This window comes from Camelus dromedarius, chromosome 18 (assembly GCF_036321535.1).
Source record: "Camelus dromedarius isolate mCamDro1 chromosome 18, mCamDro1.pat, whole genome shotgun sequence".
Lineage (NCBI taxonomy): Eukaryota > Metazoa > Chordata > Mammalia > Artiodactyla > Camelidae > Camelus > Camelus dromedarius.
The window spans coordinates 249,425-265,407 of record NC_087453.1 but is presented as its reverse complement, the minus strand read 5'-3'; the positions used below and the strand labels follow the sequence as shown (position 1 = coordinate 265,407).

At 64.6% G+C, this 15,983-nt stretch overlaps 1 protein-coding gene across 8 annotated transcripts; it reads right to left on the bottom strand.

The window, feature by feature from the left end:
* Window positions 1-3,807: 3,807 nt before the first annotated feature.
* On the bottom strand, window positions 3,808-15,870 carry UCKL1 (uridine-cytidine kinase 1 like 1). Of its 8 annotated transcripts, none has more exons than XM_064496868.1 (15): window positions 15,734-15,870; window positions 9,847-10,037; window positions 9,442-9,548; window positions 9,023-9,193; window positions 8,874-8,945; window positions 7,756-7,945; window positions 7,604-7,665; window positions 6,978-6,994; window positions 5,104-5,202; window positions 4,943-5,036; window positions 4,788-4,850; window positions 4,588-4,710; window positions 4,348-4,455; window positions 4,126-4,282; window positions 3,808-4,045 (listed from the first exon to the last, which is right to left on the bottom strand). In XM_064496868.1, the coding sequence occupies exons 1-15, from the start codon at window positions 15,844-15,846 to the stop codon at window positions 3,966-3,968; spliced, it is 1,647 nt and encodes a 548-aa protein (XP_064352938.1). In that variant the 5' UTR covers window positions 15,847-15,870; the 3' UTR covers window positions 3,808-3,965. The 8 variants fall into 8 exon arrangements, with proteins under 8 accessions (XP_064352938.1, XP_064352937.1, XP_064352940.1 ...); XM_064496867.1 differs by lacking the exon at window positions 6,978-6,994 and adding an exon at window positions 5,784-5,803; XM_064496870.1 differs by having other exon boundaries at window positions 9,847-10,034.
* Window positions 15,871-15,983: the final 113 nt, after the last annotated feature.

Genomic DNA, 15,983 nt, shown 5'->3' with positions numbered 1-15,983 from the left:
CCACTCCCCCTTCCCACCTCCCTGCCAGTCCTCAGGTGCTTTCCTTGTTGTTTTTCTTAATCAGCGTCCATGCTTATTTTCACTGTTTTCGTTATGAGGTGCTTACAGAGAAACAGAATGTCACACCACGCCTTACTCATGGACATTCAGGGTGGTGGGCAGCAGCACCTCCTCCCTTCCTGGCCCTGGTTTAGGGGGGCCGAGGGCGTGGCCGAACGGCGCTTGTGGACGATTGCGAACATCCGCCCCGCGCCCCCTGCCCTCCCGTGACCTAGGCTCCTGGTTGCGGTCGCGTTCGCCCGCTGCCGGCAGGTCCTCTGTGCACGCCGGCCCGGCCCCGGCCCCGCAGGCATCCGGGCGCGCAGGGCGTGGCCACAAGGAGGAGCGGGGCTGTTGTGAGAGCGTGGACGGCGGCAGCTGACGAGCCCACCCCCATCCGGCGGCCCTGGCGGAGGTGATTAGCGTCCAGGTGGACCAACGGGGTCAGGTGAGGGTCAGGTGAGCGCGAGGCCGCGCTGGGTGGGCTCCCCGCCCGCAGCAGGACCCAGCAGCCTGGGGCCTGTCCCAGCGGGGAGCGGTCCTGGGGCTGCGGGGTTCCAATGACGCCTGAGCGGACCCCGTGGGAAGCCGCGTCCTGGCCCCGCGCTGCACCACCCCGCGGCAGCTTCGGAAGCGTCGGGGGCGCTTTATTCCAGAAGCTGGAGGGGCGGGGGCAGGCGTCCGGGGTCTTGCCCTGGGAAACCCGGCAGCGACTCGGTGAGACGGCGCGGTGGGGAGAGCGGTCCGGACGGGGAACCGGGGAGCCCCGGCCCACGAGAGTGAGCTTGGTGTCACCTCCCTGCACGCGAAGCGGCCCAGCTGGCGAGTGCTCGTACCCTCCGCCGGTCGGGCTCGGGGCCCCTAAGACTCCGGGCTGTCTTGTCCTGGTGGGAGGGACCCGTCGCTGTGGGGCGGCCCCTGTCCCCAGCTCACCCGGCCACCTACCCACTCCAAGTCCCAGGCACTAGGCCCCCTGCCTGCCTCAGGGAGATCCCCTGCTTGGCACCTGATTTCAGCTGCCGATTTCCTAGGCCTCCAGGAGTCCCAGAGGCAGTACCCCCCCAGCACCCCAGACCACGGCTCCCTCCACCGCTGTCCGCTTGCCCCAGCCCCCAGCGCGGGCCCCTTTCTGTCCAGGTGTGAGGTGGCCCAGCGGGCCTGGCCCGGGTCACGCTTGCCTGGGCTCTGCTTGTGCAGGGCCTGGGGGGAGCGCGGTAGCAGTTGGGGGGGAGTCGGAGCCAGTCCCAGCACCCGCCCCCCCGACACATGATGTGGGGGTGGTTCTAGGCCCCCTCAGCTGGAATCCGGTTGGTGACCACATACGCCAAAGGCCCAGCCATCACCAGGCGCCCCAGCGGATGTGTCACTGCTGAAGTCGCCATTGCTCCCAACCCAGTCCCTCCTCGGGCCCCCTCCTGTGGTCACAGACCTAGAACCCCGAGAAGCCTGTCTGACCTAAGCAGGGCTACAATCCATCTGCTGCCCCCTGCTCTGTTGCTTCACACCTCTGAATCCGCTGCCCCTCCCCTCCTGCTGCCTCCACACCCTCAGCTTGACCTGGGAGAGCCTGAACCGCTCCAGCCTGTTGCATGGTCCGTGGCTGCCTCCTGCCCCAGGCCTGGCCCAGGGACCTGTGTGGTCACCCTTTTCCCGGGACTCACCCTGGAGTGCTTCGGGCTGCAACGGCTGGGGCCCAAAAATACAGGGTCTTGCAGGTGCTTCCTGACCCCAGGTGGCCCAGCGAGGCACCGTGACAGGCAGGGCAGAGTCCTTCCTCAGGCCACACCAACCTCCAGCCCTACTGCTGACCTGCTTAAGTACCTGTGACAGTTGCCCCATGGCAGCTGCTGCTGGAAAAGGGGCAGCACCTCGTGGGCTGACGAACCTGAGATTGACCCCGACACACCATTCTCAGGTCGGACAGTCCTGGAGGCACTGCCCTGGGGCAGCTGACCCGTCAGCAGGCATGTTCCTCCTTGAAAACCCTCAACCCTGAGTCACAGGAGCTTCCGGACAAGTGAGGGAGGGGCTTAGGTCTGCATCCCGCCCACTTGGGAGGCTCCCAGGAGGCCTCCAGGCCACACCTCAGACTGGCACCCAAAGGAGCCCAGGTGCCCAAAAGGCCCAGGCGACCACACGGGGCCGCTGGTCCATTCCAGCCTTGGAGCAGTCTGCCAGAGGTTCCTGGGGGTGGGCTCATCTGTCCCTGGAGGGCACACCACTCGTCTTCTCAGACTGGAAGCCCCTGACGTCTCCAGCTGCCGTGTTCACCGCCGTTCCCAAGAAAGTCTTGGACCTTAGATCCTGGTCCTGTTTCTGGGCCTGGGAGGCTCCCTGGGATTGGTCGAATTGCCTCTCCTCCCGGTGGCACCCCAAAGATGCTCCCTCAGAGCTGTTTGGAAGGTGACCCACTTCCACCACCCCATGGGGTCCTGGCAGGAAATGGCCCAAGAACTCCCGTAAGCTGTGACCTCGTCTGACGAGGGAGCCCCAGCCTGAGGGGGCAGGGCTCTGCCCTAGGCCACCACTGACCCTCAAGAAGAGGGAGGAAGCTCTCTCCCCACCCTCCAGAGGCTGGTGGCTGAGTGGGGTGCGGGCAACTGGGCCCTCTCCTTCCGGGCCAGAGGGCCTCGCTCACCCGCGTCCATGGACATGTGCTGGGGGCTGTGGCACAAGCGTGTGCACGTGTGGGTTTGACTGATTCTCTGGGAGCCGGTCAGCCTCTAGCTGGACTCAGGGGGGCCCTCCCAGGAATGACCTAGCCCCTGCCGGCTCCTCATGAACTGTTTGCCCCATTTCTCACCTGGGAAGATCGGACTGGACAGAATGGCATCGTCCCCACCTGAGCTGGCCCGGCCTGCAGCAGCCTCCAGGCTCCAGGCGCACACACAAGAATGAATGAGTGAATGGGGGCCCTGGAGATGTGGGAGAGGGTCCACTCACCAGGTTGGGGAGGAGAGGCCCCTCCTGCTGACGTCGGCCAGTGTTGCTCCTCTGACCCTGGTGCCCGGCCACCTCTTGGATAAGCTCCCGCCTTTATCTGCTGTCCTTGGCCTGGCCCCAACCCAGTGACTTCCTGTCCCCGCCCCACAACACGACCAGCTTTTCCATGACATGGCCTTTGTGAGTTGGGGGAAAAGGAGACCAGGGGGGCAGGAAAGGGGCAAGAGCTGGGCTGCGAGGCGGAGGAGGAGGGAGATTGAGGGCATCTGCCAGCCCCACTGCGGCAGCCCAGAGTGCACACCTAGCCAGGCCCGCCAGCGTCCTTGCACTCGCGGGGTGCCCTCGCCCAGAGCAGTGACGGCAGGGCCGGACGTTGTTTCTGACCCTGAGCAGTGTGGCTGGCTCACTCAGGCCCTGGCCAGCTCCCCTGCAACTAGGGTTCCTGCCGGGGGCCAAGACCAGTTCCTCACTCCCCCTACAGCCGCCCATGCGCCGATTTCCGCCCCCACCCCCATGGGACAGACACGTGGTGGTGAGGAGGGGGAAGTGGCTGTGGAGGCTGCTGACATCTTTTGAGACCCGGAGCCCAAGTTCCGGGCTAGCTGGCCAGGAGCAGAGCCCGGAGCTGCAGGCCCTGAGCCTGGGCTGCAAGGAGTCAAATACAAGACCAGGAGCATCTGTCGTGCTGGGAGGAGGGCAGGGCCCAGCAGAGGCCAGGCTCCTCGATCCCTCCCTCCCCACGGTGGCCTCACAGCCCTAGCGGGCACTGCAAGCCCAGGTCCCAGGCAGGATAGCACTCCAGGGCCCCAGCCAACCCATCACAGCTTCACTTTCAACAGTTTTATTTCACAAAATGTATAGACAAGCTACATTGGCAACACCTTTTTTAATTAAAATAAGTCATCTCTGCTCTGTAAGCTCCAGGAGGCAGGAGGTGGGTGGGTGGGTGGGTGGGGGTGGGGTGAGAAGGCTCCAACGGGGCACTAACCAGCGGAACCCCCTTCCTCCTCATCACTGCCGTCGGGGACGGCGTCAGTCCCGAAGTAGCGGTCGCCAAAGTTCCCTGAGGGAAGAGGCAGGTCCTTGTGGTGGGGATGCAGCCCACCCCCCCGGAGCGCCCCTGCCTGGACCGGGCAGCCTCACCGATGCCAGGGATGATGCGGAAGAGATCGTTGACACGCTTGTCCACCGCCGTGGTGATGATCCTCACGCGTGGGAATGCGTAGGCCACCGAGTGGACACCCATCTCCGCCATGAGCAGCGACAGCAGGAAGATCTTGTCCTCAGGCACGTCGTGGTCCTGCGCAGCCAGGGAGTGAGCCCCGCCCAGCTGCTGCCCAGTCCCCCTCCCCCTCCGCCACTCACCAGGAGCACCCGCACCGCCATCATGGCCGCAGCGCCGGTGGACACGGTGCAGTCCATCAGGATAACGTGGTCATCGCTAATGTCCTTGGGGAGCCGCAGGTAGTGGAGCTGCGGGCGGCCACAGGGTCAGAGCCCAAACCAAAGGCCGCACCTTGGGCTGCCAGTGCCCCTACCCCCTTCTCTTCCCCGCCCCTGCCATGCCCTCATGCCCAGGACCACAGCGCCTGTATGCGGCCCCACCTCGGGCTCCCCGGTGAGCTGGTTGGTCTGGATGAGAATGGTACCGATGCGCACATCCTTGCACACGGCCCGCAGCGCGGGTTCCATGGTCTCTCCCGCCCGCAGGATGGACACACCTGTGATCTGGGGAGCACGGGGCTGAGCTGGCGGACCACCCTTCTTGCCTCCCCAGACCCACCCCCAGGCTAAGCCGCTGGTACCTGCTTCCCGGCATAGCACTTGCCCGCGTAGTCTTGCCCTTGTGGGGTCTGAACCACGCAGTCCTGCAACAGAGCGGAAGGAAGTGGTGAGCCTGGAGCGCACTCCCCCAACTCCCGGAGCCCCCAGCGCCTCCCGGCCCCTGCCTGCCGCACACCTGGAAGGGCAGGAAGGAGAGTGCGTGCTCGATGAGCAGCCGCATCAGCCTCTTGGAGTAGAAGATGAACTCATCACGGCTGGTCTCCTTGTCCCTGGGGGCCACCATGGGTTCAGCGAAGGGCCAGAGCCGCCCACCCCGCCCCGCAGGAGGGCCCTCACCTGATGATGGTGTGCATGCCCCGCACCTGCGGCGTGCTTTTGAGGACACTCAGCGTCCGGGGCAGGGGGTGGCACTGGTGCGCCGAGGCTAGCGCAGCCCTGGGGACACAGACCGATGGGGAACTCAAGAAGGTATGTCTTCTCCCCAAGCCCCGTCCTCCCACTGTGGGCTGTGGGGGGTGATTGTGGTGGGAACAGCGGGTGTGTGGCTGGTCTGGAGGGAGGGCCCCACCCCGAGATGCTCTCCCCCTTAACAGCCAGGCAAAGGTTAAAGGACACAGTGGGAGACAGAGCAGCTGACCATTAGACAGAAAGCAGGGGCTGTGGTGTGAGCCTCCCCTCTCCACCGGGTCCAGATCCCCTCCTGCAGGACTTGGCAGTGGGAGGGCTCAGACGTCGGATGAACCTCAGCCCCCAAGATGGGCAGCTGGTCCCCACCTCAGGACACCTCTCCCTGGGGAAACAGCTGAGCACTGGGGCCAAGCCCCACCTACCCCTTCCCCCCAGGTGATGCTTGAGCCCCTCAGGAAGGGGCAAAGCTGGCCTAGTGCCCCTGCTGCCAGGGCCTGGGGGGAGCAGGAGGAGGAGCTGGGGGTGGGGGGGAGGGGCCTGCAGGCGAGGCCAGGCACACAGCGCAGGGACAGGCAGGCGGCACCACGACCAGAGCACTCTGTCCTCACATATCCCAGCGCAGCTTCCTCTGCTCGCCAGGTGAAGAGATGAAGAGGAGGTTCGGGGAGGGAACAGGGCAGGAAACCCAAGGGTTTACAGAAAAGAGGAAAGAAGAAAGAGAAAAGACCATTCAGCAGGGAGCATCGGTGGTCCCCGTGGCCACTGCCGGCCTGAGGAAGAGCAGAGCAGGTAGCAGGTGGCGGGGAGACGCCTCCAACCTTGGCCCCAGTGGGCGCCAGCGAGCCGACACCACGCTGCCCAGCGGGCCCCCGCCCGCCCACCCGCCAGCACTTCCGGGGGCTGAGCGGGGCGGGTGGCCGCTGGTCACCACTTCCTTGGCTGACCAGAGAAAGGAAACTGAAGCTGGCTATGTGGAGGTGTTTTCTCGAATTTGAAACCCTGGAAATTTTTTCTCAGAACAAAGGCTTCCAGAGGACCTGTTGTGACAAGACTTGCAAGTGCCCTGGTCTGGCGAGAGCTGAGCAGGGACTCATGCCAGGGCAGGTAGCTGGAGGGGCCGGCAACCGGCCTAGAGGCATTTCCAACACCGCACGAGCTCTGGGGCTCAGTCTGGCACTTTCCAAGTCCACAGAGGGTGCCGGCTGAGGGCAGGTCACTCATGCTGACCTCCGTGTGGGGACAGGTGCTCACCCGCCTCGTGGCAGGACGTAGATGCAGCCCCAGGGCTCCGAGGCCGCCCTGCCACCCACAGCTCCTCCTTGCCTCTGCGCCTCAGCTCCAGGGCCAGGGCGGCCAGGAGGCCTGTGGCTAGGGCCTCACCACCGCCTGGGGGAGTAAAGACTGGCCTCTCAGACCAAGTAGAGTTGCTGCAGACCCAGGCTCTCTGGCTACTGATAGACATGCCTGTGGCCACCACCCTGGGGACCCAGCAGTGCTGGCTCAGGGCAGCTGTGCCCTCAGGCCAGACCCCATACAACCAGCCCCAAGTTAGGCAAGAGCCTTCAAAGAGATCCCACCGGGCTAGGGTCAGGGTGCTATGTGACCTCAGGCAAGTCCCTTAACCTCCCTGGGCCTTAATTTCCTCAACTGCTGGCAAGGACAGGTGGAAGCAGTGGTGGAGGGAGTAGATGTGGTGGGACGGGAATTGCCTGCCTGCCTGCCTGGGTGACAACCCAGACTCTGAGCTCCCTGTGGACGTTGGAAATGCCTCTGTCCATGTGGACAGGTGTGGGAAGTCTTACCTGACACTGAGCTCACGCTGCGGCAGCAACACAGGGAGACACAAGGGAACGGGGCGGGCATCAGTGACGGCAGCACTGCTCACCTCACGGTCACCAGACAGCACAGCCAGTCGCCACCGTGTGCCTCGGCCAGCCAGGCCACCCCCACCCAGAAATGGACAAGCCACAGCCCCACGGGGGAGCCAGGACCCCCGGGGCTGTATTCTGCAGGCCGCAGGCACCCCATGAGGAAGCCTGTCCAGAGCAGTGGGCAGTGCCCATGGCTGGCCCCGGGTGTGTGGCCTCCCAGGATGCTCGAGACATGGGACTCAGCACCAAACCCAACCGTCGCCCAGAAGGGCTGGGAGGGACAGGGAGGACAGGGAGGACAGGGGCATACCCCCCTGCACAAGGCCCAGCTCAGGCTGGGAGTGCAGGAGACATCTCTGTGCCCCCTGCTTCCTCAGGCAGCCCAGCAGCCTCTGGCAGCACAAAGGGCCAGGGGCCGGCACGTAACAGGGCTGACAATGGAGGGCCAGCCTGTGGCAGGGGACAGTAACTGCAGGGGCTGCATGAGCCGTGTGGCTATGGGCGGTGACAGTAGGGGGGTGGGCCACAGCGGTGGGGGGACTCGGCGACTGGCTCACCTCCTCCAGCTGGCTGTGCACATGCTGCACAATGAGGTCGATGGCCACCGTGTTTCCGCTCCCTGAGGCGGGGCAGGATGGGACGGGGTGGGGGCGGTGAGGTTTGGCCCCACCCCACCCCCCGCACCCACACCGGCGGGCCCACAGCTCACCCCGGGGCACCACGATGTCCGCCACGCGCATGGTGGGCTGGATGTACTGGTCAAAGGCTGGCTTCACAAACTTGTTGTACTGCTTGATGACACCCTCGATGTCCCGGCCCCGCTCGCTGATATCTCGGCGCAGCCGCCGCACAAGGCGGATGTCAGAGTCCGTGTCCACAAAGATCTTCATGTCCAGGAGCTGGAGAGGGGCGAGTCACTGGGGGCCCGGCATGAGGGGCTCCAAGGCCCTGACACCAGCAGGGCCAGCATGGGCCACACGGGACCCCCTCCTGCAGGGCTGGCTGTGATGGCCGGGAGCAGACTGGGCCCCCGGGGCACCTCACAGGACTGGACGGTGCTGTCTGCACGTGTGGTGTGGACAGTGGTGGCTGTGCGTGGTGTGCCTGGGTGCTGTCTGCAGGGGCTTCAGTCAAAGAGCACCAGTTGTACGCAGGCTGCCAGGACACTGCTGCCTGGGGAGCTGCCATCCGTGTGAGTTCACTTGTGGGCGCTCACAAACTCCAGGGGTCTGGGGGCCTGGTCCCTCCCACCACACCCACAGGGCAGTTCTCAGGCCTGGTGAGCGCAGGGCCTCCTGGCCCCACACTCAGCACACGGCAGGTGACGCCTGAAGGGGCCGTGTCGGGCGGCAGGGGCCACTGTGCCTGAGCACAAACTCAGAGCCAGCACAAGGAACGAGAACAGGAGCATGGCTGGCAAAGGCCTCCCTGGGGCCTCGGCGGGGCCGGAGAGGGCGCCTCCTGGGGCATGGCCTGGCCGGCAGCCTGCCACACCTGGAGCAGCTGCCCAGAGCCTCGCAGGGGACAGGATGCCCGCAAAGGCAGCATAGACATGGGAGGCCGCTCCGTCCCACACAAGAACGCATGCGTGGGCAAGTGAAGCCTCTCCCACCGACATCGCTTTGACCTTGGTGACCACGCTGACCCCAGGAAACAGCAGCAAAAACAGGGATGAGAAGGGGTGAGCGAGAATCAGGAGAGGCCACTTCTCACCTGACGCTGGGACGACAGCACAGCACAGGGACAGGACACGTGGCTGGGGCCCACCCGCAGGAGGCAAGTTTAGGGCGAGTCCTACAGGAGGACCAGGGGCCAGGCAGGACCCACCTCCAGCAGCGTCTTGTCAGCAAAGGCCATGATGCCCTCAAAGATGATGACATTTGCACCGTAGAGCGTTTTCTGCAAAGGAACCGCGTGTGTTGAGGCGGCTGCGTGGCCCAGCACCAGCCCCATGCAGCCGGGCCCACGGAGCCTACCCAGTCCTTCTTCCGGCTGTGAGTGGTGAAGTCATAGATGGGCACCTTGACACTCTTGCCCTGCTTCAGCTTCTTGAGAGTGGAGATGATAAGGTCGAAGTCAAAGGCATCTGGGTGGTCAAAGTTGAAGTTGTTGTGGGCGGCCTGCTCCTGCTGCTGCCTGGTGAGCACCTGCGGTGGGGGGGGAGGCCAAGCAGCTACAGGGGGAGGAGCAGCAGCTGGAGGAGGAGGAGCACCTGCAGGGGAGGAGCAGCTGCAGGGGGAGGAGAAGCAGCTGGAGGAGGAGCATTTGCAGGGGAGGAGCAGCTGGAGGAGGAGGAGCAGCTGCAGGAGGAGGAGCAGCTGCAAGCTTAGGCCCCACATGGGGGCAGGAGCTGTGGGCCTCAGGGGCAGAGCTTGCCCAGGCGGGACATCCTCACCTTGTAGAAGGAGTCCATGGACAGCAAGACCACCCAGGGCACATCCAGGGCCTCGATGATCATTCTAGCTACAGTGGTCTTCCCAGAGGCACTGCCACCTCCCAGGCCTGTGGGAAGGGAGAGGAGACCCTGAGCAGAGTGTCCCCGGCCAGCCCCACAGACTGGTCCCAGGGGTGCCCGTCACCCAGCATGCTGCCTCTGCCCACAGGGACCAAACTGCCCTTTCCAACTAAGCCGCCAACCTCCCTCCCTCATGCCCCGGCCGACATCTGACCGGGGACCCAGGGCAGCGCAGGTCAGCAGAAACACTGGCCAGGGCGTCAGACAGTGGGCCCTGCCTGACCTGTCCGCTCAGATGTCAGGGCCAGCGGCAGCCTCAGCCGCACCCCCACCACCCGTGCTCACCGATGGCGAAGGCCTCCTTGGACTGTGTGCCATGCTCGTTGTACCAGGGCGGCCGCCCCGCCGTGTAGATGGTGCGCTTACTTGTGCGCAGCAGGGGCGGCTCAGACTTGCACTGGCTAGTGGTGCGCTTCCGGGGCGAGCGCCCAGCACCCACGGTGGGGAGGAGCCTGTCCAAGGATTCTGCGTTGCTGCTGCAGAGGAGGGGTACACACTCACCTTGACCCTGGGCCACCAGCCCACCACCACCCCATGCTGGGTCTGGTGTGACCGGTTCAGGCAATGCCCCCGCACAGGCACTGGCCTCGGCCAAAGTGAGCTGACCCAACTGGGGGCACAGGAACCCGGGGCTACCCAACCGCAGGGCTTATGGCCTCGGACTGTCACTGCCCACAAATCCAGAGGGACAGCAGTGACAATGGGGACACAGGGGGACTGGGCATCAGCTGGGCTGGGTAGGGCCCCTGCTGCCCCAGGAGACGAGAGATGGGCGCGCCCAGGACAGTCAAGGCCCCTTCGCACACAAGGACTGTGTTCCGTCCCAGCACACACTCTGGGCGGCCCTTCCGTTTCATAAGATCCAACCCTGCACCCTGTGGGCATGCAGGGAGAGGGGCTCCTGGAGAGAGGGGCCGCTGACAGGAGGGCTGAGCAGGCGGCAGCATGGACAGACCAGGAGGGAAACTTGGGGCTGGGAGACCAGGAGCAGCGCCCTGTAAACTCCAGGGAGAGGGGCAAAGGCCCCCAAAGGCCAGAGGGTGGGAAACAACATGGGAGAAGACCCCACCCGCGCCTGCACTCCCCATGCTGCATCACAGCTGAGCTGTGCTGACTCCTCTGTCAGTTTCTACCCCAAAGGGCATGGACGTGATTACCAGCCCAAGGCCTCAAACCCTGCAGGGACAGCGGGCTAAAAAGCCGACAGGTGGGCTGTGCTGGGAGGCTGGGACGCAGAGCTGGGCGTACAGGTGGCCGAGGGCCAGGGCAAGCTCAAGCAGCAGGCACTTCTAGCTGCCGCCTGAGAACGAGACTGGGCTGGTCACAGCATCAGCTTGCAGACCTGAACCAGAGGGTCCCCAGCAGGTGTGGCCACCACAGAGCCCCCGCAGGCTAGAAGACTGTGGGGAACCGGGGGGGCACCAGACAACCCTGGCAGGATGTGCATCCACCCACAGCTGCACGGAACACAAGCAGGAAAGCCTGAGAAGGCCCCGCACACAGGTGTTGAGTACGGGCAGGTGAGGTGCGATCCCGTTTACGTAAAGACCAGCGAGTGAAGGGTGCGCACCTGCACGCACGTGTATCTGAGTGCCTGTGAGAGATGGCTGTGCACGTGGAAGGCCAGAGGCAGACATGCCAGGGCCACCTTGGCTGCACAGACCTGGAACCAGGATCTTTGCCGTGTCTGAGTATTTTACAAGCACACGCCCCTTCATCACCAAAAACCAAAGCAAGCCTCCGTCTGTCCTCGAAGCTCCTTGTCCCGCTGTCACCGCAACAGCCTGCAGCTGCAGCCAGGGCACCGGCTGCTTCAAACTTGACCTCAGGCAGACGCCCCACCAAAGGCAGGGCTAGCTCACCCAGGGTGTGACAGGCGCCTGGGATGGCCCGGGGACACCGATGCCCCTGCAGCACAATGCTCCCAGGGCTCCTAGCGTTTCCAAAAGCTGGGAGGAGGGTGTCTGTATGCATATGTGTGTGGGGCGGGGAGCGGGGGCAGCAGGAGGAATTAGCTCAGGTCTAACACGTGACAAGTCACACCAGCAGCTCTCGAGGGCACGGAGGGCGATGTCAGCACAAGTGAAGGCAGAGAAAACCAGCCGTCCCGGGGGACAGAGGGCACTCGGCGGCCCGTCCTCATCATCGGGGCAGCGTGGAGAATAATTAGCCCGTCTGTGTGCTCCGCTTTGCCTCTGCGGCTCTGGAGGCAGCAATTACTCTACCGCGGAGCCAAGTGCAAACAACAGAGGGACACCAAGATGACTGCCACCCGCACCCTCCCTCCACCAAGCAGGAGGTGGACCGGGCACAAGAAGGGGTGTCTTCAGGCCGGGATGCACTCATCCCCCAACAGTGAGTCCCCCGCCAGTGACCGCAGAAGCAGGGGATCACTGCTCTGCCCCAGAAGCCACAGTGAGCAGGCAAAAAAGGACAGGACAGGCCTCTCTTCTGCCTCCTACTCCGGGAGGAGACACCAACACAGAAAACCGGGTTTGCAGAGGAGCCAGACCTCATCACCCCCACAGCCCAGCCCTTGTGCTGACCACACTCGCGCACAGTTGGGCTGCCCTGCAGGACGACGTGGGACCCAGGAGGCCTGGGGCTGGCGCTATTCCCGACCCCTGCTTTTCACCCGTCTGCAGGCCTGGACCCTCATGACGGCTCCCGGTCCTGCTGAGGTAACGACCACCGCCGCCACCAAGGACAGACTGACAGCCTGGGACAGACACCTTCTCAGAGAAGAGTGCCGAGCAATGGTGAGACTTGAAAGTAGGCGAGGAATGGCTTGAACAGAAACCCGCCCACTTGGGGCTTGTGGTGGCCCTGACCAGCATCAGGCCAGGTCTGCGGACAAGCCTAGCTCCACTGCCTTCTCCAAAGCCTGGTCTCTCTCCAGGAACAAAGCCACCCCGTGTCCTCAAAGTGAGCCTCTCCCCACTTTCATGAGACCACCTTCGAGATGGGAAAGTCACACAAGACCATGTCTCCCAGCTCACGATGCACAGGGTGCTGCTGGCCACGACGACAAAAAGTAATTTCAAACCAGAGGACTACAAGCACAAGGGACACAGGTCCGCCAGCACCTGACAGCCTCAAGCAAAGCCAGCCTTGCAGGCGGCAGGCCTGCCTGGCCCCCACGAGCACCTGCCCGTCCTGATGTCCACTAGACACAGTTCACCAGGCCGAGGCATCCTCACCGGGTGACAGCAGGCCTGCCACTCACCTGCCTTCTGTTCCAAGGCTCCAGCACCCCGAAACCCTGATGCCTGGGTAAGCTGGGGGACTGCTCATGACTGGGACGCCGGGGAGACCAGGACGGAGGAGCAATCCCAGGTGTGTGCAGGGGCATCACCACGCTGCCTCTCAGACCCACAGTGGCCCCGCAGGACAGCTCGGGAGCTCCGTTGTGTGGAGGAACCCTGTCTGGCAGAGAGTGCCTGCTGGGAGGCAGGGGGCCAACAGAGGAGAGGCCCCAGGAGCCCCTGAGCCGAAGGAACAGCACTTGGTGCTGGCCTCAGAGGCCAGGGCACAGGCATAAGAGGATCACCAGCGGGGGGCTGTGCGCTCGCCCGATATTAATAGCACTGACCCTGCTGCAGAGAATAGCCAGGCAGCCCTCGGGTGTGAACTGCCTTCCTGTGCTCGGGCTGGCCCACTGCCCGCTGAGGACCACTATGCCCCCTCCCAGAAAACCCTGGAGAAACCTCCAGGCCCCTGGCCTGCCAGCTGCAGGGCCAACCCCCCAGCCCCCACCAGTGGGACAGGGGACAGGGAATCTGAGGTGTCTCTTGGCCAAGCCAAGCTGAGTATCAGGGCTGAGCCGGGCACCCCCCTGCCCCCAGGTGCCTCCTAGAGGCATAAACAACCTGAAACTCTACCCTCTCCAGCCGAGAATAACTGCCTGCCCCACCCCCTCCACGTAAGCTCCAACACGTCCCCCTCCCCCAAGGCCTCCAGGCTCTGTGTTGAGCTGGGGACACAGCCACGCCCTAGTCTGGCCGCAGGGTCTGGCCGCAGGGTCTGGCCGCAGGAGGAAGAGCAGGTCCTCAGGGTGGGCCGGGGCTGCAGGAGCTCCCCTCAAGTCCCAGGTCCCTGGCCCCCTCCCGTGATCAACCCATCCCACACGCCAGCTTCTCTTCGCGGCTTCCAACAACACTGAGATGGCTGGCAGGGGCTCAGGGGAGAAAGAATTCCACTTGAGTTTATACGCGGGAGGCACTCCTGGGAGCAGCCTCCCTGGCCGCCCAGGTAACAGGTACCTGGAGGCAGGACAGCCCATGGGAGCCTCTCCCCACACCCCTGGCCCTGGGCAGATGAACAGCGGACAAAACCTGTCCAGGGCAGGCCTACAGAGAGGGGCCATGCAGCTTCTGCCTCGGCCTGACACCCAGTCCTGGGTTAGGGAAGTTTACCAGGTGAGTAAGATGGGGCCAGAGGGAGGAGGGAGGAGGGAGGAGCTGGCCCACTGGGGCCTGGGGGGGTGGTGCGTCCCAGACTGGCTCAGGGACAGAGATATCAGGGCAGCTTTCTTAGAGCAGATAGAGAACTGGGGCTAGGCAGGAGGGGTGGGGTTGGGAGGCTGGAGCTCTCAAGGGGCTGAAACTGGCTCCAGGTACTTGCACTGCCCCCACCCTACCCCTGAACCGCCCCCCCCCCCCGCAGGATCCTCTCCTTCTCATTGCCCTGGGCAAATCCAGCCAGCCTCCCTTCACATCCACAGCGGGGTCTACCTGGACCACAGCAGGAGACAGCCTGAGGGGTGCACTGTCACCACCACTAGGTGCTCCACCAGAGCATCTAGTGCAAAGGGAGTCCGAGGTCTCTGTCCTCACGAGACTGACCTTCTAAAGGGGCCAGCAAACAAGGAACCAAGCAAGGTGGACTGACCATACCAGTGTGGCTGCAACCGCAGTCAGAACCGCAGCTCAGAGGCAGCTGCACTGACACCTGGACACTGACTGGAGCCGGCTCTGGACCCTTGGGGGCAAGCCAGGACTGTGAGAAGGGAGGTCACGTGCTTGAGAAACATGGTGGAGAAGGCAGGGAACAACGTGTGGGAGATTTTCCCAGGACATCCTGAGGCAGTTCCAGGGCAGGCCTATGGGCCTCTGCAGAAAAGTGCTGTGGTCTCCACACACTGCCCACGAGTCCTGGCTCCCCACCTCCATCCGCTGGGGACCACGCTCTGAGGAGGGGATGGCCTCTGCCTCCCCACAACCATGGGGGCCCTGTGCCCACTAAGTAGCCTGTGCACAGGGCAGGGCCCAGACTGTAGCTGCCACCAGTCTGTCTTCGGGGAGTGCTTTTCTCAGGAGCTTATCTGGTCTCCAGCTCAAGCAAAGATTCTTTGAAACTGGCAGGTGTCAGACTCAGGACCTTCCTCTTCCACGCTGTCGCCTTGCGCCAGGCTCCCAGTCAGACTGGGGCTCACCGGAAGGGTGTGAGCCTGGAAGAACTCAAGACGCTCCTTCAGGCCCAGGGAGCCTCTTCCTGCCCGCAGCTCCTGGGGGAGAGCCGAGGCAGCAGTGCACCCTGCGATTCCAACCCCCACCATCCGGCCTCTCTGTGGGCGGGCAGCACTCAGAGTCCAGGCCAAAGCATTCACCAGGCGGGCTGGAAAGGTTTCCTTTGGCCCTACTCTGCAGCCACCACTGAGCCTGGCCTAAGGGACAGTTCAGATCCGGAAGCGAGGAGCCAGCCCTCACCTGAGCACTGCTCCGCGTTACCCTCTGGGGCCGAACCCTAAATGCTGCGAGCAGGAGCCGCCATCCCCGCCCCTTAACAACCTCACTTTTTTAAAAAGCCCCCAGGGCCTCGAGGGTCCCCGTGGGGCGGGCAGTCGGAAGGCACGGAAGGCGCCGCCCAGCATCACAACCCCTGGCCTCGGGTGGGGCAGGGGCAGGGGCAGGGCCGAGTCCATGCGGGTCCCGGAACAGACTGACCACTTGGGAGCTTCCGCCGGGCGCCCAAACCAGTCCCGGCGCTCACCGGCCCAGCACGCCGTCCGCTCGGGACAGACCAAGGCCCCGCGCAGGGCCTGCTCACGGGCCCCTTCCCACGGCCGTCCGCGAGGGCCGGCCCCTGCCAGGCCCTGCGGACCCTCCGCTGGTCCAGGCCCTGCTCATGGGGCCGCCCCTCCCACAGGACGCGAGGGGCGCGCCGCGCCTACCGGTCCTCGCACGCGGTCTCGGTCTTCCCCTCTGGCCGATTCGGCCCGTCTCCAGCCGCGGGGAGCGGCGAGGCCTGGCGGGGGGCGTCGGCCGAGGCCGGGGGCGCAGCCATGAGCTCGGGGGCCTCTCCGCGGGCGGGGCGGGGCGGGGCTCGGGGGCCGGCCGCGCAGGCTGCCGGGAGCTGTGGTTCAGCGCTCCGCGCCGAGAGCTCGCCAGAGGGCCCCGCGGACTACAAGTCCCGGGAGGCCG